The following is a 22,022-nucleotide window of genomic DNA, read 5'->3' as shown; positions in this document are numbered from 1 at the left end:
GAATGGTGATAGGGGATGGGGTGGTGGTGATGGGGGAGGGCTGGTGGTGGTCGTGATGGTGGCGGGGGAGGGGTAGTGGTGGGAATGGTGGTGGTGGTGGTTGAGTCTGGCCGGTACGCCCATCTGTGTACGGGTCAGCCTCGCGGTCATGTCGGCGCATAACACAACCCCAAATATTTTGACAGAGCACTTGGGCACAAACAAACACACGGTTCGATACGGGATCATGATCCCAAGCCCACCCCGGGAGGACGAGGCGACACGCGATACGGGACGCGCTGATAAGTCTGGGTGAGCGTGAGTGAGTGTACGCCTGTGCGTGTGTGTGAGCCTAATGGGTAGTGTAACGGTTAGCGCGCTGCGCTATGAACCTGGCAACCCGGGTTCGATTCCCACTCACGGCCAAAATCAGTGACGATTATCTGAACCGGTTCTGGGCCTCCCCTAGGTCGACTCAGCCTCAAATGAGTACCTGGTGCGGTGTGTAAACATCGCCACTGTGGAGACAAATGCGGTCGGGCGTGGTGCTCGCCACCCATCCCCTCGTAATAGCACTTTCTCCAACAATCTACGTCGGCTTTCCGGGGGTCTTTATCTAAGTCTTAGTGTACGAGTGCGTCTATGAGTGTGCGTGCGTTTGTGTTCGTTTCAATGGGCGTTCGCCCCGTCGTGTCGCGGTGAGCGCTACGCTGCTCGACGAACCTGGCGATCCGAGTTCGATTCCCACTCACGGCCAAAATCAGTGACGGTTATCTGAACCAGTCCTGTTTGCATTCTAGGCCTCCCCTAGGTCGGCTCAGCCGTTCTGGCCTTCATAGGTGCTCATAGGTGCTCATAGGTGCTCATAGGTGCTCATAGGTGCTCGCTAACAGCACAGTCTGCTAAGGCTATACGGGAGATCTTTGTCTTTTTTTCGTGCGTCTCGGTGTTTCTCGCGTCCAACTACAAACTCAAATCCCTAGGTTCAATTCCTGGATTCGATGATACAACACAGCGCCAGTGGCATTACATATGTCATGGGATTCTCCTAGGTTGACTCAGCATTAAGTGAGTAACCGGTTCGGTGCTGTTAATATTATCATCATTCGGAACACAATGAAGGTCATATAAGTGTCCGTGATACAACTTAAATAGGCGACGTTTAAGGCAATTGTCTTTCATAGCAGATACACCGTGAATAAGAGCAATTGCTAGAAACGCTGCCGATTATATTTCTAATTGTGAGAATAGGTTTTACCCCTTTTTTTCTGGCAACAAAACAGCTGTGTTAAGATGTTAAAATACCAAATTGAAACCGTTTACAAGGAATCATGTCTGCATTAACCACACTACTTGTGCTCAGAATGCAAACAAAGAACACATTCCGATAATACAGTATATGCATTGTCTTTGAAACTGATTGGTCCACACCAGAGATAGCTTTGGTGTTTTAACATCTTAACACGGCTGTTTTGTTGCCAGAACTAGAGGAGGAAACCTATTCTCATATTTTGGTACTGGCAAAGGAGGTCACCATATATTTATAATTGTTTTTTAGTCCGTTGTTTATTGTGTAACACTGCCTCCAAATAATGCCTTTCAACTTCAATAGGTGCTCGCAAACACAACTCTCAAGTGTCACAAAGCGATGGTCTTCTTCGTGGGGGTGTTTGTTATGGTGTTATCACGTCGCCAATGAGTCCAGTAGCCGATGTAAATCTTTAACTGTGTCCTCGAACGGCCGGGAGATGAAACGTTGCACAAACACGGTCGAGGTTGTGCTTATTTTCTAGAGAGATGCCATAACGGACAATCCTCAAAAGGCACAAAAATATTGTTTAAAAGGTTCCAACATGGGTCCGAAAAAAATACGATCTGCCGGTTGATGGGTTTCAATCGGAGAGGCAAGCGTCGGCCTAAAGGTGTGCATTGCTTGAGATTTAAGTCTCGTGCTAAACAATTACAATGCTAACATTCCCATCATCATCGAAACAAGTAATTCTCCTCCCGTGGAGTGTGACGCTAAAGCCGATAGAAGGCGAATGAAACCTGCTACCCGTTCACAGTAACACTATATTACATTTGTAATCGAAAAACGGTTTGCATAATTACTAAACCAAGCAAATGACTAAACTTAATTAGACATGAATATAGCGGGTGTTATAGGCTGTTGCGGGTGGACATTGTGGATAGAGCGAAAAAAATAAATTGCTGCTTTATACTCTCCCGCCTTCAGTGACCAGAGTAGTGAAGTATGGTCAAACAACTCCCCCACCACCCTTCACGACCGGCACGGCTTGGAGGAGACCCTCATCCAGCAGTGGATTGACCCACACATCGTCTCTACTACGAGGACAATGCCTGAACACCCGCGTGTTGGCCGACGTTCCGGCTGAACCCACTTCACAACTGTCCCCCCTCCGTCTTGCACACAGTAATGATGAATAATTAAAGAGGCGCTTTGCCTGATAACACCTGCCAGCCATTAGCATCTGTTTCACAGGACACGCATGCTGCTGATGATACTTAAGAAACGTCGAAACCGGTCCTGGGTTTGTCTTGGTTTTTGTTGTTGTTGTTGTTGTAACATTGACTATTGTCTGCATATTAATTGTGATGTTACGTTCATATTCTTGGGTCTTTCGGTAAAGTCACGTAGATAGGTTCAAAGAAAATAATCCAAAATAATGTTGCGTTCACTTACGTAAGCCCCACCACCTGTTACGTGGTCTATCTTCTAAGAAGATATAAATATGTTACTTGTATTGTAATGAATGGGACCATCTTTATGATGATGATAATTATGATTATTATGATGTTTTCACCGTCCTGCAAGTTTTTTGGTTGCGATAATTGGGTATCTTTTACAAATGTGTCTTTTGCCTAATTTTATTTTCTGTATTCGGTCTTCACAACAACAACAACATCAACAACAACATCTATTTCATTATGCAAAATAAGACCGAAATGTATGGCCTTGGAAAATAACAATTATGCATATATTTTCATTACATCGAGACTACATTAACATTTAAATGCTATATCAAAACCTCACACGGTGTGTGTGTGTACATACAGAATGTATATAATTGACAAGGACTGTACAGGTTTCCCTCGCTCTACGCGGGCTCGGTTTGTGCGATTTCGCGCTGTAGATGCGGCCAAACGATTTCTACCAAAAATTGTCTCTTGTGTGGTCTAACGTCACTCGCATGCGGCTATGCGGTCAGACGTGGGACGAGAGTGTGCGTGTACTGTGTGCGTGTACTGTGTGTGTACGGTGTGTATATGGTGTGTATATGTACTGTGTGCACAGTGTGTGTACTGTGTATACTTTACTGTTTGTGTACTGTGTGTACATTGTGTGTGTACTGTGTGTGTACTGTGCGCGCTGCTCGACAGCCATCTGTCCCGTGCAGTTTCACTTCCTGCGCCCTTTTTTGCAACGCATCTACCGCATAAAGCGAGGGGAGCGGTGACGCAGTGGGTAGCACGCTGCGGTCACAGTTCGATTCCTGGCTATCGCCAACATCAGCGGCGAGTGATATCGGAATCGGTCCGAGGCTCCCTCGCTTCATAAACCCATTTGTATCTGAGAGTGACAAATTGCTTGGATATTTAGCACGGTTGGCTACGTACGGTGCGGAAGAAGTTCAACATACATACATACGCTGTTGTTATGGTTGTTGTTTTATATACGATTGGCACAGTGGGTTAGCGCAATTCATGAGCTAACCCGAGTTCGATTTCCGCCCGTGGCTAACATCGCTGGCGAGTGATACCTGAACCAGTCCTGGCCCTCCCTTTGAATCAACCCACTTCGCCAGCCTGCACAGACCACCCTGGTGAAGTATGGCCAAACAATCCCCCCCCCCCCGCGTCCTGCGTGACCGACAAGGCGTGGGGAGGCCATCATCCAGCAGTGGATTGACAAAAGGGCTCAGGACTATAGCCCCTTGAAAGTGCGCGAGGCTTCACCGACGAGGATGCTGCTACTGCTGCGAGTGATGGGTGGTGTCGTGACGACTCCAGCCTGCTGGGAGTTGGCGTCTCTCCTAGGACTTGGCGCGCACCGCCTGCCTAATGGACGCGGATAAAGCCTCCCTGCGCAGAGCGCGCGTGCACGTGTGTGCGCGTGCACGTGCGTGTGTGCGCGTGCACGTGCGTGTGTGCGCGTGCACGTGCGTGTGTGCGCGTGCACGTGCGCGTGTGCGCTGCGCTACGAAACTGGCGACTCGGATTCGTTCCCCGCTCACGGCCAACACCGGTGACGATTTTTCCGAACCGGTCCTGGGCCTCCCCTAGGTCGACTCAGCCTCAAATGAGACAAAGGCGGCCGGGCGGGGTTAGTGGTCACCCACCCCCTCGTGTGCCGTGCCGCCCTTCATTAGGTCTCTTCACACTACACAGGGTATCGTTGCCTTGTATTTGTTTTAAGACGAGTGACTGTGTACATCGAAGTGCGCGTACCAGAGCGAGTGCACGTGTGGGTGTGTGCGATAATCAACCCTAAGGCGAACCATCTGCGTGGCGCGCGCGCACAGACACACAAAGACAAAGGTACCCCGTGTAGCCTTAACAAACTGTTGGGAAAATCGCTGTCAGTGAGGACCCTATGAAGGTTGGCACGGCACACGAGGGGGTGGCTGGCCGGCACCCCGCCGCCTTTGCGTCTCTAGTAGCGATGTTGCAGTTAAACGCAGTATACACAATACCGTTACGTAGTTTAAAGTGTACGTCAAACACACCGGAATACTGTAATGCAGTATTTAATGTGCATTACATGCACAAGGGCACGGCGTGGAGTCTATAATGTATATCCACAATAATTGTAACACTACGAAGCACAAACGCCGCTCCATGCAGAAGCGTAGAGGCGCAGATGCAGCCTCCTTCTTTCCTTATCCATCATTTTCCTCTTACTTCCCTTGCATTCTCGTTCCCGTTCCCCTTCCCATTGAACACTTCACCGACTCGACTCCACTTCCCGTGGTGTGCCGCACGTTGGTGCAACGCTCATGTGGCCGTGCAACCAAAACTATGGACCACGCACAGTGAATCCACTGAGCTCGGCTGTGTTCACTCCAGCGCTGTCCTCGAGACAGTCTGGTCCCTTCACCTGATGAAGGCCACTTGTGTTGTGGCCGAAACGTCGTGATTTTTGTTGTTTTATTTTTTTACCTACGTGACTTTACCGAATAGAACCAAAGAGTATGAATCCACTGTGGTCTGCGCTTCTTCAACGGAGGAGGATTATAGCGGAACGACACGAACTCTCTCTTTGTGCTGAAGCCCTCTCGTCGTGGCCAGCAGCAGACCTCGACATTTATATCCTGAACATACTGCAGCCATGCTCAAGAATAAAATTGTAACTTTCAATTCTTATTTATTGTGTTTAATGTTTTTTTTTTAATACCGCCCCAAAACCAATAACTTCAAATATTCCTCCTAACTCCGCGACTAATGTGTTGAACATTTTTCGCGGAAACGTGTATCATGTCTGGACTAGAAATTGTATCAGTTGTATACGAACGCAGACGTGTGTGTGTGTACACCTCGTTCGTTGTGCAATATTCCTCAAGGACCCTGTGTACTCGTTCTCTACAATGTTGGTGTATTGTTGCTTTTGTAGCTGCGTTCACGCTGCCCCACGGATCTCCAGTGCAAAATAGCCGGGAAATTGGCCAAACGGGATCGTCATCCGTTCAAGACGTCACATAAACTAAACACTCATGTCGATATTCATTTTACAACAGCTGATACACACACACAAACACTGCATTTGACACACACACACACACACGCGGCGCGCTACTCACATGTATTGGCCTCATAGCAGTCGCTGTCCAGTTGTTGAGGCACGTGGTAGTAAAACATCGCGACAGGGCGCGCTCAGCCTCGACTGCCTGCAGGAGGGACGGAGCGGGATAAGATACCAACAGATTCATCATTCACTCACCAACGACAACATCATCTTTCACTCACCAACAGCACCATCCACTCACTCACCAACAACATCATTCACTCACTCGCTAACAGCATAATTCAATAATCAACAACACCATTCACTCATCAACCACATCACCATTCACTCACTCACGAACAGCAGCATCATCATCATCCACTCTTCAACAACATCATTCACAAACCAACAGCACCATTCACTCATCAACAGCATCATCATTCACTCACTCACGAACAGCACCATCATCATCATCATCATCCACTCATCAACAACATCATTCACGAACCAACAGCACCATTCACTCATCAACAGCATCACTCACTCACTCCACTCACTCACTCACTCCACTCACTAACTCACTCACTCCACTCACTCACTCACTCCACTAACTCACTCACTCACTCCACTCACTCACTCAATCACGAACATCATCATCATCATCATCCACTCATCAACAACATCATTCACGAACCAACAGCACCATTCACTCGCACTCCTCAACGCCAGGCGCTGCAAGCAAGAAGTCGTCGAGTCCGACACTCGTGGACCAACCCCGTGGCGCTGGACTCGGGAGCGTCGTCACGCGGGACCCTCGCTCAAGCAGCGATTTTGCCTGCGACTAAACCACACCGAGTGTGCCCAACCTCACCGTACACCAGAAGCCAAGCAGGTGTTGAGACCCTTTCGTCCCTTGACGGGCAACTGCATGAGAATGACCAGGTGGTGTAAGGCTTGGGATGCGTTGCGAACACGTGATAGCGGTGCGGACATTGATTCTTAGATCTATCTGTGCGATGTTAGGAGTGTGCTCCGTATACGCATGGTGGGGTTTTTCCCCACGCGTTATCCTTCCACGTGAAACCAACCACGGAGTTTGGGAATTGGCCAAATAGACCAATGTGGTGGAATACCGGTGGCGGGATGTTAACTACCACGCCTGGTATACAGGAGGCCGTGGGTTCAATCCCGACCCTGACGCCTGCTGCTGTATATTTGGAGTTTGTGTGTCTCTCTCTCTCATCATAATCACGGTGGCTAGGAGATGCTAACTACCTCGCCTGGTATACAGGAGGTCGTGGGTTCAATCTCGACCCTGACGCCTGCTGCTGCTGTATATTTGGAGTTTGCGTGCCTCTCTCCCCGTGGCCACGTGGATTTTTCCCGGGTCCTCCAGTTAATTACCTCCACATTTAGAATCAACATCATGCGTTTAGAGGATTTGGCTGCGATACGTTTCCAAGCAATAAGCCACGTGGTTGAGCTATTATTTGGGGTCAGGTCGCTTCTGGAAAAGAGCCACATAGCTCAGTTGGCTTCACCTGGTAAAAAAAAAAAGTTTAATAATATTTTACCGCCTTCAAATGATTCTTGAGACTCGGTCAGACTTTCCTTGAAATATAGTTTTACTATGTTCACTTTTCCTTGTTTAGACACATTGTTCGAGGGAACCCACACAATCCAACGCGATGGCCGTGACGTGGCTGTTAAACCCGATAACTAAATTGAGTATTGCTTCGACGAAATCGAATTAGACATTGGATACAACGCGAATCGTCTCAGAGCATTTCACTGTCTCTGTGTGTGCACACACCAGGTCACTGCTGAAAGGAGCTATATAGCCCAGTGGGCCTTACCTGTTAAAATAGAAATAGTTTAGTTTAGTCCCAAAGCTGAACTCGGCCTTAAAATAAGCACCAGGTGCGATGTGTAAGGATCAGTATTGGGAGACAAAGGCGGCTGGGCGTGGCGTTATGGTCACTCAACCAGCTCATGTGTCGTGCCGGCCTGCATTGGGTGGTCGCTAACAGCATTTGCCCCAACAGCCTGGATCCGACTACCCGGGGGGATCTTTGTTTCTGTGTGTTCTACCGGTCTCGTTTGCGAACGCATTTCTTTGCAAGTCAAATTGACAACTTTCATGAGTAACCCTAACCTTGTGAACCCCCATAGAAGTAGGGTACAACACAAACAACCAATTTAGAAAAGCAACAACCCTGTCTACAACAGCAACAACAGCAACAATAGCAAGAAGCAAGTTGTATAAAACGGAGACTTATTTGGAGATAAAGCTGCTACTCGACGGAGAACGCAGGAATATTTCAGCAGAGAGACTTCCACGCTCAACAATGATCACCCGAGGCAATGCTAAAAGTCGAGGACTCTCACGTTGCTGGCTCAATCGATGTGAAAATTACTTCGGTCATCTTGGGGGAATCGCACAGTTTGAGTTGGCGGTTTGCTGATCGTCAATCGATGTCGGCAGGGAAAACCTCGGGACCTGGGAACCGAAGCGCGTTTCCCTTACACCGCACGCGGCAAAATCCCGCACCTGCTCCACAACACAATCACAACAGCGACAGCAAAGATCGTCCGGTGCTCGACCGTACTTCATCCACGGGTGTTGGCCACGCTCAACCCTGCTGCCGACTTCCCTAGATCCGACTCGGCCCAAGGGATAACCTTGTGTGGAGCGGTAGCGCCGCGATGAGCCGTCACTGAACGCGCTCGCTATCAACTTTGGTGACCCGAGTTTGTAAACGATGAAACTAGGAAACTATATATATTTTATTTTACCAGCTAAGGTGCAATGAGCTATATATATAGCGCTCTTCAGTAGCGACCTGGCCATAAATGGTAGCCAAATTAAGTGGCTTATCACGTGGACATCTATAGCAGCCAAATATTCGAAACGTATTTTTCAAAATCTAGAGGGGAAAACGGGAGGACCCGGAGAAAAATCCACGCGACCACGGGGAGAGAGACGCAAACTCCAAATATACAGCAGCAGGTGTAAGGGTCGTGATCGAACCCACGACCTCCTGTAGACCAGGCGAGGTAGTTAACATCTCACCACGGGGAGAGAGACGCCGCAAATTCCAAATATACAGCAGCAGGCGTCAGGGTCGGGATCGAATCGACGACCTCCTGTATACCAGGCGAGGTAGTTAACATCTCACCACGGGGAGAGAGACACCGCAAACTCCAAATATACAGCAGCAGGCGCAAGGATCGGGTTTGAACACACGACCTCCTGTATACCAGGCGAGGTAGTGAACATCTCGCTACCTTGGCGTCGAGTTTGATTCTGCGCCCCGGCTAACATCAGTGGCGAGTGATGTCAGAACCGGTCTTGTCCTCCCCTCCACCACCCAGTTCCCACCACCCCACCGGGCCCCCTTCGCCTGCCCGCACTGACGAGCGTGGTGAAGCACGGTCACGCATTTCCTGCGTGCGACTGACACACAGCTCAGGCAGGCAGGCCGTCATCCAGCAGTGGATTGGTAAAGGGGCTCGTAAGTTGTAATAACTACTGCCTGTTACGTTGTGTGTTACACACGAGAGTGAAACTTCGTTATAGAAGCATTTCAAAATTCAGGTAGGTCACGCCGCAGTGCAACGTGGCACACGCGAACGTTACTCTGACGTCTGTTTTTTATTTTATTTAATCTGTCATTAAATAGAAGTCTTTACACTCGTTTCGGACAACCTGGTGTAACACGGCTCAGGTGTGTAGCGACAAGATAGGAGCCGTTCGCTTTAAAGGAAGCCGCCAGGTGACCTGCTGCTATTCCCGGGAGATAGGTACAGCGTGGAAGAAGTTCAACATACACGCATATATACCCTGTACATATTACGTACTTATGTGTCTGCGTGTCCATCTGCCTGGCCGTGTGTCCTTCCATCTGCGTGTTTGTCCTATCCGGTCCATGGTGTGTCCGTCCTCATGTTGGTCCGTCTAAGTGTCGTCGATTCGTCCGCCTACCTGGCCCCTTGTCTCTTCGTCTTCAGACTCTGCTCACGTCCTGACGAAAACTACAAAATCCCTTAAACTAGCTCACCACTCAGCTCACCAACACAATACAAAACTCACCACTCAGCTCACCAACACAATACAAAACTCACCACTCAGCTCACCTACACAATACAAAACTCACCACTTAGCTCACCAACACAATACAAAACTCACCACTCAGCTCACCAACACAACACAAAACTCACCACTCAGCTCACCAACACAACACAAAACTCACCACTCAGCTCACCAACACAATACTAAACTCACCACTCAGCTCACCAACACAATACAAAACTCACCACTCAGCTCACCAACACAATACTAAACTCACTACTCAGTTCACCAACACAACACTAAACTCACCACTCAGCTCACCAACACAATTCAAAACTCACCACTCAGCTCACCAACACAATACTAAACTCACCACTCAGCTCACCAACACAATACAAAACTCACCACTCAGCTCACCAACACAATACTAAACTCGCCACTCAGCTCACCAACACAATACAAAACTCACCACTCAGCTCAACAACACAATACAAAACTCACCACTCAGCTCACCAACACAATACAAAACTCACCACTCAGCTCACCAACACAATAACAAACTCACCACTCAGCTCACCAACAACACAAAACTCACCACTCAGCTCACCAACACAACACAAAACTCACCACTCAGCTCACCAACACAATACTAAACTCACCACTCAGCTCACCAACACAATACAAAACTCACCACTCAGCTCACCAACACAATACAAAACTCACCACTCAGCTCACCAACACAATAACAAACTCACCACTCAGCTCACCAACAACACACAACTCACCACTCAGCTCACCAACACAACACAAAACTCACCACTCAGCTCACCAACACAATACTAAACTCACCACTCAGCTCACCAACACAATACAAAACTCACCACTCAGCTCACCAACACAATACTAAACTCACCACTCAGCTCACCAACACAACACTAAACTCACCACTCAGCTCACCAACACAATTCAAAACTCACCACTCAATTCACCAACACAATACTAAACTCACCACTCAGCTCACCAACACAATACAAAACTCACCACTCAGCTCACCAACACAATACTAAACTCACCACTCAGCTCACCAACACAATACAAAACTCACCACTCAGCTCAACAACACAATACAAAACTCACCACTCAGCTCACCAACACAATACAAAACTCACCACTCAGCTCACCAACACAATACAAAACTCACCACTCAGCTCACCAACAACACAAAACTCACCACTCAGCTCACCAACACAATACAAAACTCACCACTCAGCTCACCAACACAATACAAAACTCACCACTCAGCTCACCAACACAATACGAAACTCACCACTCAGCTCACCAACTCTCAAGTCAGCACACGACTCTCGACGCTGGTCCGGGTCGTGAAGTGGGGTGGGGGGTTATTTGACCATACTTCACCACTCTGACCAGTTGGTGATGGCGCGGAGCATAGAAAACGCAGCACAACCAACCATGAGGCTGTACTTGCGGTCTGCTACCAAACCACGTAGCCCCGAAGTATCCGATAACAACCCGTTATGCATGGCGGTCTCCCATCAAAACTTTACGCAGGCTCAGCCCCGCTTAGCTTTGCGAGATCTGCCGAGACCGGGCGCGTTCCCCTGCGAGTGCTGCGCCCAACTAAACATCTCCCCGCGAGGTGGGCTCTGCGTGTGCCTGGACATCAACCGGATACCCCTGCCTGGCCACAGCAACGTGGAAAGCAACTCTCCTCTCCCCCTGCCCCCCATTCCCTCGCGACAACCACACCCCCCCACGACTCCCCCACGCCCCCACCTCCACAACCGCACGGCGCTCACTCAATTCAATTACCGGCTCGCCGCCGCTATCTGCGATGATAGGGGAACGATCCTAATGTATACAGCCGACTTCCGACAGAGATAAGCGAAGCCCGCAACGATGAAGACGACGCAGACGAAGATAATTCATAAAGCCGTGGCCACGGGGCACTTTAAACAACGCCGCAGAGAAGTCCCCGCTCGCGATCCGAGTGGCGAGGGGTTGGTTGGAAGTTGTGAGAACTCTGCCGAGTAACTGTGAGCTGCAGCCGGGTGAGGACCGAGGTGCTTCGTCGTTTGGTACTCACAGAGACAGACGATGCTGCTGCTGCCTGCTGCTGCTGCCCGCTGCTGCTGCTGCTGTGTGAGCTGCTTCCTGCCCCTCCTGCCCGGTTGCTCGCTCCCTGCCTCGCTCGCTCGCTCTCCTCTCGCGCTCACGCCGCGTCCCGATTCTTGAGTCAAATTCATCAGCTCGCTCTCTGGCTTTATAATGTAATCCCTCAACCCTCCCCTGCCAACTCCACCCACCTCCTCCCGCCCCTCCCCTCCCCCCATGCTGCACCTTCACCCTCCCAGCAGTCTCCCTCCCCACCACCCACCCCCAATTTTTGCTCACTCTTAATGGACTTTTGCAGCCAATAATAATCGTATTATTCTCACCACCTCGTTGTTCAGCGGGGAATATATGCAATATACAGCCCTTACCCCTCCCCCACCACCACCATCATCATCACATCACCCGTTGTCTCTCGCCACTAGACCTCCGCCTCAATTCTCTACCTCCGGCATTGGCACGCGAGTCTGTCGAAGAAGACCTATCGATGAGGATTTGTGCAGTGCTGTTCCATCTCTGCCTGCGTGCGTGGTGCGTGTAAGGGAGTGGAGTTCGCGTGGACAAATCGACCGCGCGTCTCAGCGGCTCCAGAGCGAACGCCTCGCGATCGGAAGGTTTGCGAGTTCACATCCCGATTCGGGGGTGGAGGGTCGACTTAGCACCATCATCCTGTCCGGACCGATACAAAGAGAATCAACGTTGTTGATGGACATACTAATCCCCGCCAAAGGAATGTGGATTGTCCACCCTTGGCTTGGGGCTGTAAATATGACATGAGCACCACCTCGATGATCTTAAGAGCAATAACTATCGTGTGTGATTAGCGTGCGTGTGTATGTTCAGTGCGTATGTGTGTTGACTGTGGTGTGCGTGTAGCGGTGAGCGCGCTGCGATATGAACCTCGAGACCTGAGTTCGATTCCCGCTCACGGCCAACACCAGCGACGATTATTTGCACCGGTCCTGGGCCTCCCCCAGGTCGGCTCAACCTCAAATGAGTACCTAGTACGGTGTGTAAACATGGCCATTAGGGAGACAAAGGCGGCCGGGTGTGGTGCTGGCCACCCACACCCTCGTGTGCCGTGCCGGCCTTCATAGGTGCTCGCTAACAGCACTTGCCCCAACAGTCTGTTACAGGCTACACGGGGGATCTTTGTAGTTGTTCAATGGGTATGCGTGTTACGTTTGTGTCTTTGTGCGTGGGAGTCACGTGGCGGTGTGTGTATGTGTGCGCATCTCACGCGTGCCGGTAATTATCATTGTCATTATAGCCTGCTGATAATACAGTTACGATCCACTGATGGACTTCATCGCAATGACCATCATCATCCTCATTGCCATCATCACTGGCGATTAATCATCATCTGCTAATTCAATCGTTATCATTATAAAGTATGAATTCAGTTCTCGTCAACTAAGGTACTTCCGTCAATCGATTATTAAGTCAAATAGCCCACACAATTGCTTACTTCGCCAATTTGTAATTTTCCAACATCGTGTCCCAGGTTGTGCTACCGACGTCGCACCTCCGATTTCCTGCACCTCCGATGAGCACGGTTGGCCACGTACGGCGCGAAGGAAGTCCAACTCGCACACACACGGCGCCTGATGAGACGAACGATCCATTCGGAACCCTCGCAGAACGAGCGTGCACACCCCCCCGCATGAGAGAAGCGTTTCCACCCTGCGGAAGCGTGTGTCACAGAGCTAGCTCTTCAATTGATGAATGACAGTCGAATCGACATTCTAGAATTGTTTTACAGCTTGAATTTAGGCAATTAAGTGCAGAGCCAAATGTTCACCTGTGCAGTGATTGGTGACCAAGCTTAATTACGGAGGAGGTAAAACCCGGAATTGAACCCAGGATCTCAGCGTGTAATTCAACCACAATTATCAGCATCATCATCATTATGATCTATTAATCATGTAATCAGCATCATCCACGTTTGGTTCGGAGTCTCAAGTATTGTTCTGGTCAGTGTGAGAGTAATCATGTGGGAAGAGGTGCGTGGGATCTGGGTTGAGTGTCTTCACACAAGCACAACAAGTGGCGGTGACGTCACCACAGCGCTTGTGCCAGGGTAGGTGCACCTTGAGGCCATGTGAAATGTCCAAGGCTCGCTGACAGGTCACGGGACAATCCCAGGTGGTTTAAGTTGACTGAGTGAAATTATTAGCAGATGCATCACCCGTGCCCCCCACTGTGGCAACTTGATGCGTTTTTGTTCCCCGTTGCTCCGCTCGTTGTTATTGGAGGGCGACTGCCTCCAGCTGCCAGTAGCGTCCTTCACGACCCTCCACCACAGAGGCCGATCTTGACACCGCTGGTACCGGTCATCGGCAAGTCCACTCAGCTCCACATTCTCCCGTACCGCATCTGCCCATCTCTTCTCCAGCCCGTACCGCGCCCGTTCAGCCCACTCTATCCTACCAAACAGAAGCTGCTTGGGCATGCGGTGGCTGGGCATGCGGAAGGCAACGCAGCCTCGCCTGCCGAAGGAGCTCGCTGATGGAGCTGTGTCCACATCTTTCAAGAATCTGCGAGCACACACGCACTGACACACGCACACAAGAAAATATTCAAACACATACATCTAAAAAAACCTGAGACAAAGGAGATCGCCCTTATAGCCTTACAAGACTGTTGGGGCAAGTGCTGATAGCGAGGAACTATGAAGGCCGGAACGGCACACAGGTGCTGGGGAGGCCAGCACCACGCCCGGTCACATTTGTCTCCCTAGTGGTGATGTTTACACACCGCACCAGGTCCAGGACGGGTTAAGATCATCGTCACTGGTGTTCACCGTGAGTGGTAATCGAACTCGTGCCGGTAGGTTCGTAGCACAGCGCGCTAACCGCTATACTGCCGCTCCCCACACAGGCACATACACACACAGGCACACACAGAGGCAAACCTACACACACACGCACATACGGGCGATAAACTAACTACTGCTCATGAACATTAAAACAACAATTAAGCGCAATTCTCATTATTGCATTACAGTAATAGCCATGCGCGTTATTTGTTTAGCGATAATTATCCTCTATTGTATAATTCAGTGCCTGTGCGCACAAGGCACCAACTGCGTGCGCTCAGAGGCTCCGCTCCCTGCGCCTCTGCTTTGTGGGCGAGCGAGCGAGCGAGCGCTCTGCCAAATGACACCCCCTCAATGTTGTCAATGGGAAATTCAAGATGCGAGCCACAGAGACACATAGAGGCCCATAGAGACACATTGAAGACAAGTTACAGCAGGCCATGAAACTCAAACAATGGACCATATAGTAGACACATAGACACATAGAGATATATAGAGACACATAGAGACTCATAGAGATACATAAAGACACGTAGAGACACATCGAGATATAGAGCGACATGTAAATACATAAAGACACATAGAGACACATAGAGACTCATAGAGATGCATAGAGATACATAGAGACACGTTGAGACACATAGAGATGCATTAACGACAAACCGTAGTCGTGCAATAGTGGGCATTCAACCTCCTTCAACGGAGGAGGAGGAGCAGCACCACACGAAGTCTCTCTCTGCTGAAGCCCTCTCGTCGTGGCCAGCAGCAGACCTCGACGCTGACATTTAGCTCCTAAACTTATTGACATCCATTCGCCAGAATATAATAGAATATCGAAAACATTCGTGAAGAAACTGTAATGTAATTGAGGACGCATACCTTGAGCTCTGTCTCTCTACACTCGAGGACCCATTTGAATCGCGCTCTCGGCGTCATGGAACGAGGATGAAGAGTCCATTCGGAACTCTCTTGCAGAGCATTGCAACCACCTCTGTGGAAGGGATTCTAAAATGTATATTGATTATTTTGTTGTGGTTATTTTCCGCCCGAGCACAAAATCGGCCGCAGCCGTATGCACGTATGTACCTTGAACTTCTTTTGCACCGTACGTAGCCAACCGTGATAATCGCCGATTCACTCCGTGCAGTCACTCGGACACTGGAAGTCAATCGCCTTCTCGTCACCCTTCTACGGCTACTACTATTACTACTGCCATGGTCCCTGTTCTTGTGAACTTGCGAAGGTCATGCAACCGCTAGAGGCCGCTAAATCCACCAGCATGAAAACAAAGATTCCATTCTTCAATCTAATCGTCGCAAACATTGAAATAAATCAAACAGATCTAGCGACGCGATATAATGCATGCACGTGGAAAGGTCTGTTTGTGAGGTACCTATTACGTTCGGCAACCGATGTGGCTGAATCGGCCTTTACCAGGAATTATATCAGCTGAAGAATTGACCAAAGTCTCAGTGCAGCATGATGGTCCTATAGAGGAGTCTTGACATAATAACGCCGAGGCGTTCGTATGTGACCCGGCTCCATGGAGACGATGTTTGCTGATTACGCACAGATTAAGAAAGCTCCCTCGCCCCGCTGGGCTACGAGGGTGGTCAGGAGATGGCAGCACGGCGAGCAGGTTCGTGAACTCGTCTGTATAGCAGACGGGTGAATGTCATAACCCTCGTATGTGTGGCGAGCTGTCTCCCGGTACTCTCGTTTGCATCCCGTGGGAAGCCAAAAACACTAACGGCTGGCATTGGTGAATGCCATCCCAATGCAGCAAGACCCTCCTGACAATGAATCGCCTGACTCGATTAGGCTTTCTTGGATGAATCAATGAATTGCACTGCGCCTGACGGTCCTAACAGCGGCATCACAACGATAACAAACTAAGCTATATTTTATTTTACCAGGTCAGGCCCACTGAGCTATCTAGCTCTTTTTTTCAGAAGCGACCTGGCGACAAATGATAGTCCAATGAAATGGCTTATCATGTGGAAATTTATAGCAGCCAAATACTCGAAGCGCATGTGTCTAAATGTGGAGGGAAAACCCCGGAGGATCTGGAGAAAAATCCACGCGTCCACGGGGAGAGAGACGCAAACTACAAATATACGGCAGGCATCAGGGCTGGCCTCGAACCCACGACCGCCTGTATACCAGGCGAGGTAGTAAAGTGCATTAGGCACTCCTAATACACTTTACTATGCAGAGTGTCAATCCAAAGAGCCGAGCCCATAAACACGGACACACACACATCAGCACTGAAACACCGGCAGTGACTGCCATCTGCTGGCCGCTTGTGCAAGGTGCGTCAGGAGGTGGTGGAAGTGCTGTTAGCGAGCTTCTATTAAGGTCGTAGTGGCTAATTTGCGCGTGGGCAGTGGTGGCGGCGGCGGTGGCGGTGGTGGTGGTGGCGGTGGTGGTGGCGGCGTTGGTGGTGGCGGTGGTGGTGGCGGCGGTGGTGGTGGCGGCGGTGGTGGCGGCGGTGGTGGTGGCGGTGGTGGCGGCGGTGGTGGTGGTGGTGCCAGCTTTGGAACTCGAGTATTGGATCATGACTGTTTGTTTTCTTGCCTATTAGAACGCATTGCACTAATCAGGTCTCCTCGTTTCAGGCTGGGCCGACCTAGGCGAGGATAAATGTGACGCAAGCTCCCTGGTGAACTAAAATTAAATGCGCTTATTCTAGTTAATTATAATCGCTGGTGTGGCCGGGTGGCTCAGAGGCGAGATCGCGCTTAGCCAGCACCCCTGAGAGCCTAGGTTCGTGCAGGTTGGAGCCGCCTGTGTTTTAAACCAGCTTCTCATGCGTAGCCAGTTGATGTTCTCAAGCCTCGCTCGCCAAATAAGGGGCCGTCCATAAATGACGTCACGCACCTAGGGGGGTAGGGGGGGGGTCAGACATTTGTGACGATGTGTGACGAGGGGAGGGGTTGAGAAATGGGACGTCACATCAAAATGCGCAACTTTAAATAAATATAGACAACACATTCTACTTAATTAAAAATACTTTTTAAGAATTGTTTTCTCCTACAACATCAGAGTGCAGCGCCATATTAAATACGCACTACAATGACAATAGTTTAAAGCGATTTGAAGCATGTTTTATATATATATTTTTTGGGGTGGGGCAGAGCTTTGTGACGTCATATTTAAGGGGGGGGGTGTCTGACTTTTTGGGACGCCGTGTGACGAAGGGGGGGGAGGGAGGGTCAAAAATCGTCCAAAATCGCGTGACGTCATTTATGGACGGCCCCTACTGCACAGTCATTTTGGTTCTGCACCGGATTTGGCAACAATTCCAGCTCTGATTGCCACGAGACGAAAGTTTATCTCGGTGGCAGGATGGGTGGACAGGTGCTGCCTCCTACTGTGGTTTTATCAGACTGACATTCGCCACATAAGAACTACCTTAACATTTACAAAATATGTATTAGGCGACGTTTCGGGCAATGGCCCTGCTTCATAGCAAAGGTAACTTGAATTGATCTCAGAAGTACTTCTGTGAAATCCGCTTCCGTGGGTCATTCTCACAACACGGAATTACAGTGGCTTCGACGCGAGAAGATTGAGACCAGATGGCACAATCGGCGTGAATTCGTGCGAACATTTTTTTTGGTATTCTGAAAGAATTTAAACAAACAAACGTCGCCATCAAGAGCCACCTGGATTCATGGCGTCCGTGGCGAATAATGGCATCGCTGTTAATCTCGAGCGTAATTACTCAGGGCACGATATCGACTTTCTCGACTTCGCGAGGGTGCGTCGTTAATGTTTAATATTTGGCCGCCCCTAATTAATGCAATTGCCGTAAGAAGCAATTACGCGGGGAACAATTCACACTGATTGCTTAATTAGGGCGCCCAGTCGAGTTGCGGGCCGCAGTCGATTCGTCAGAGTCGGAGCGAGGTTGCGTCAACACAATTGAGTTGTCCGTGTGTCATCGCTGTCAACCCCCTATCAGTGCCCTACCTTATTACAGACCAATTCAGACATTATTGGGTCACCCGGTGCCGCTTATAAATCGTAACGTTCACCCTACAAAGTCACATCACAAGGGAGAAACGCAAACAAATAGACCAAAACAATGTTTTTACTCAATTTATCTCTGCAAGAATACGGGTAAACGGTTTGGGTTGATAGCTGTGGTGTGTACGCGCGCACGTGTCCGTGTGTGTGCGTGGTGTACACGGGGAACGGTGGCGTGGCGGTTTAGCGCTACGCTGCGCTACGAAGGCGTCGAGCCGAGGTCGATCAGCAGCTCAGGGCCAACACCAGCGACGATTATCTGAACCGGTCACGGGCCTCCGCTAGGTTTACTCAGCCTCAAATGAGTACCCGGTGCGGTGTGTAAACATCGCCACTAGGGAGATAAAGGCGATCGGGCGTGGCGAAGGCCACCCACCCCCTCGTGTGCCGTGCCAGCCTTCACAGGTGCTGCTCGCGAACAGCACTTGCCCCAACAGTCTATTGCAGGCTATACGGGGGATTTTTGTTTGTTTGTAGTGGTTAGCGCGCTGGTAACGAACCCGGCGACCCGAGTTCGATTCCCGCTCACGGCCAACGCCGGTGACGATTATCTGAACCGGTCCTGGGCCTCCCCTAGGTCGACTCAGCCTCAAATGAGTTACCTGGTCCGGTGTGCGCCACACGAGGCAGCGTAACGGGTGAGGATCTATCACGGCGGGCGTCTTAGCCGCACTCATCGTGCACTCGAGGGGGGCATCATGTCGACGTGACACCACGGCGTTTCCAACTTCGTCTCACTCTGCCACTTCCGCCGCTCAGACGAGGACCTCTTTGTGACTCTGCCGACACGCACGACGATGTGTCGCGTTGCCAATTGGATAACGGCGAGGCGTTCGTGTTACCGCGTGGCTGTCCACCAAATGTGAGTGTGCTTTTTTAAAGTCCTATTCGGTCCTCGGTAAGGTAAGGATTCCCCACATTTGCTCCACGTCTACTAAGCAAGGCAAGGTGTGGGGGGGCTGGGGGGTTGAAGGGCGGGGAGGGGCGAAGGGGCGCCTGCCCGCTTCTCCTCAAGAGGCAGGGCCGCCCAGAGGTGTTTCCTTGGAGGCTCGAGGCAGAATGTCGCGTGGGTCTCCTTATTCCGCCATTCACGGGGCCGTTACGGGGACCTCTTGTGTGTGAAGCCCCGGGGCAAGTTGCCACCCTTTGCGCTCCCAACCCCCCACCCACACCTCCTCTGGGCGGCCACGCTCAGAGGCACGCGCAGCTGTGCCCCGTGATGCCCTCGTCTCGTCCGAGCACCATCCTCCCCGTCCGTCTCGTAGTCGGGGACGCCCATCGGAGCCAACGCGTCCGCCTGGCAGCACGGCGACTGCACGGGACCCGCGCTCGCCCCGCAGGGGCCCGTGGAGTCGCAGGTGGAGACGGCAGCCCGAGCCGCCGCGGAGGGCCGCCGCCTTCGGGGTAACGCGCGCGGCGCACGGCACCGCCACCGGTGAGCGCACGGCCGCGTGGTTGGTGGCGCGGTGCGGCCCCGGCTGACGGGGGAGAGGCGCAAAGCCCCGTGGCACCGCTAGGCGCTGTAGCCGCGGGGAGCGACGATCTCAGTCGCTCCGGCCGAGCTCCTCCAAGTCCACGCAGAACGGGGGGCGGCGAGGACACGGGCGACGATGGAGGAGCTGCTGGTGGTGGATGTGGTGGTGGTGGTTGTAATGGTGGTGGTAGTGGTGGATGTGTCAGTTGTGGGGAGCGAGGGTGGCGAGAGGGAGTCACGTTGAGACGAGCCAAGTGGGATCCTGGGTGGCATCGTCTTGATTTATCATCGACTATTATCTATCCACTAGTGCAGTGGTTCTTAACCTTTACCTGCAGCATTGCACCATTTTCGTTCTCAATCGTAAAAACAAAGTATAATGTGAATACACTCATAGGTTTAATGAAATAAAGTAGCTGTAATTACGTGTCCGTGCTCAATTTTTTGCGACGATTTACCTTCTAAAAAAATCTGACCATGTCTCGCACCCCTAGGGGAGTGCGTGCACCCCAGCCGAAGAACGACTGCACTAGAGGATTCATAAGAACGATGTCAAGTTGTAACGCGTCGCCGCCGCAGTGTTCGCTCTCTCTCTCGTCTCTCTCGTCTCGAGATAAAGGCGGACTGAAAATCTCGCAGAAGAGCCGCAGACGAAAGGGGAAGGCCGCAGCAGCCACCCACCGAGCCAGCGCCAAATTTCCCTTAAAGCTCTGCGGTCCTCTATATATGAAGGTGTTATCGGAACATTGATGAGTGTTTAAAACGTGGGCGGTGACTGGGGCACCCGGAGAACACCCGGAACGGGTGGAAGTCCGCATTACCTTACCGCCTTCTCCTGTGGCAAGCCTGGGTACACGGCACATCCTCGACGTCCACGGAGCAGGAAGAGAGGAGTCTCGCAACATAAAGTCCTTCCCACGCCGTCGCTACCCATCACCGGTCCAGTTGCTGCTGCGATCCATCTCACCGCTGCACGTGAGCTCAGGGTCAAATGTCGACTCTGACCGCGGGTGATTGTCTGGCACGCGTTACGTCACCACTAGTCCGTGTGTCCTGCTCCCAAGCCCCTTTACCTGAATGTTGAATAAGCGATTCATTCATTCCTCGATTTCTTGTTCAAGCATTGTACTTGCACTGCCTTAAGCATATGACCCATTTGTTCGTTTCGTCAGCTTAATTCATTATTCCATGTATTTATTGCAAGCACGTATTGATGAATTCGTTCTTGCATCAGTTCATGGTTCCATTCATTGCCTAAATTCACGTTTAATTAATTTCCTCGTACTTCCAGTAATTCGTTTACCCATCGTGTTGTCCATTATTTACTCACTGTTGCACTCGTTAATTTCATTTAATAACTCGTTTCATTCACTTTAAGCCATTCGATTAACATTTTTTTTAACTAATTAATTACGTTTCTCATTCGTGGTTTAATGCATTTATTCAAAACATTATTCATTGATTGTTCGTTTCATTCAATGGAAGGTTAATTCATTTTATGTTTTTTTTTCCGGGAGCGTCTTCAATAATTATTTTTTTAATTGATTCATTGCAAGTTTAATAACAGCAATGGCAAGGTCAAAAGGTCATCGCCGCCGATGCTGTTGAGACCATCACACATCGACGCCATTGCTCTTTCTTCTGCCAGATCCCGCTGCTGTTAAAAAGTCGGCACCATCCTTCACAGCCCACTCTTTAACCGTCTCATCATCAATCCAGCAGTGGATCGATCACGGCTGGTGATAGACGTGCACAGCGACACCGTGGGGAG

The 22,022-nt window shown here is 50.4% G+C and overlaps 1 protein-coding gene across 1 annotated transcript in view; it reads right to left on the bottom strand.

The window, feature by feature from the left end:
* The window catches only part of LOC116937100 (dorsal root ganglia homeobox protein-like), a 100,785-nt gene extending 88,705 nt beyond the window's left edge, over nucleotides 1–12,080 (bottom strand). Inside the window, exons 1-2 of the mRNA XM_076065741.1 lie at nucleotides 11,902–12,080; nucleotides 5,799–5,885 (exon numbers count right to left, since the gene is read on the bottom strand). Of these exons, the coding sequence (XP_075921856.1) occupies nucleotides 5,799–5,856 (58 nt within the window). The 5' untranslated portion in view covers nucleotides 5,857–5,885; nucleotides 11,902–12,080. The remainder of the gene's footprint in view (nucleotides 1–5,798; nucleotides 5,886–11,901) is intronic.
* Nucleotides 12,081–22,022: the final 9,942 nt, after the last annotated feature.

The sequence above is a fragment of the Petromyzon marinus genome, chromosome 8 (genome assembly GCF_048934315.1).
Source record: "Petromyzon marinus isolate PM22_M1 ecotype Great Lakes invasive population chromosome 8, UKy_Petmar_22M1.pri1.0, whole genome shotgun sequence".
NCBI lineage: Eukaryota > Metazoa > Chordata > Hyperoartia > Petromyzontiformes > Petromyzontidae > Petromyzon > Petromyzon marinus.
The sequence above is the reverse complement of the archived record's forward strand: the minus strand, read 5'-3'. Positions and strand labels throughout refer to the sequence as shown.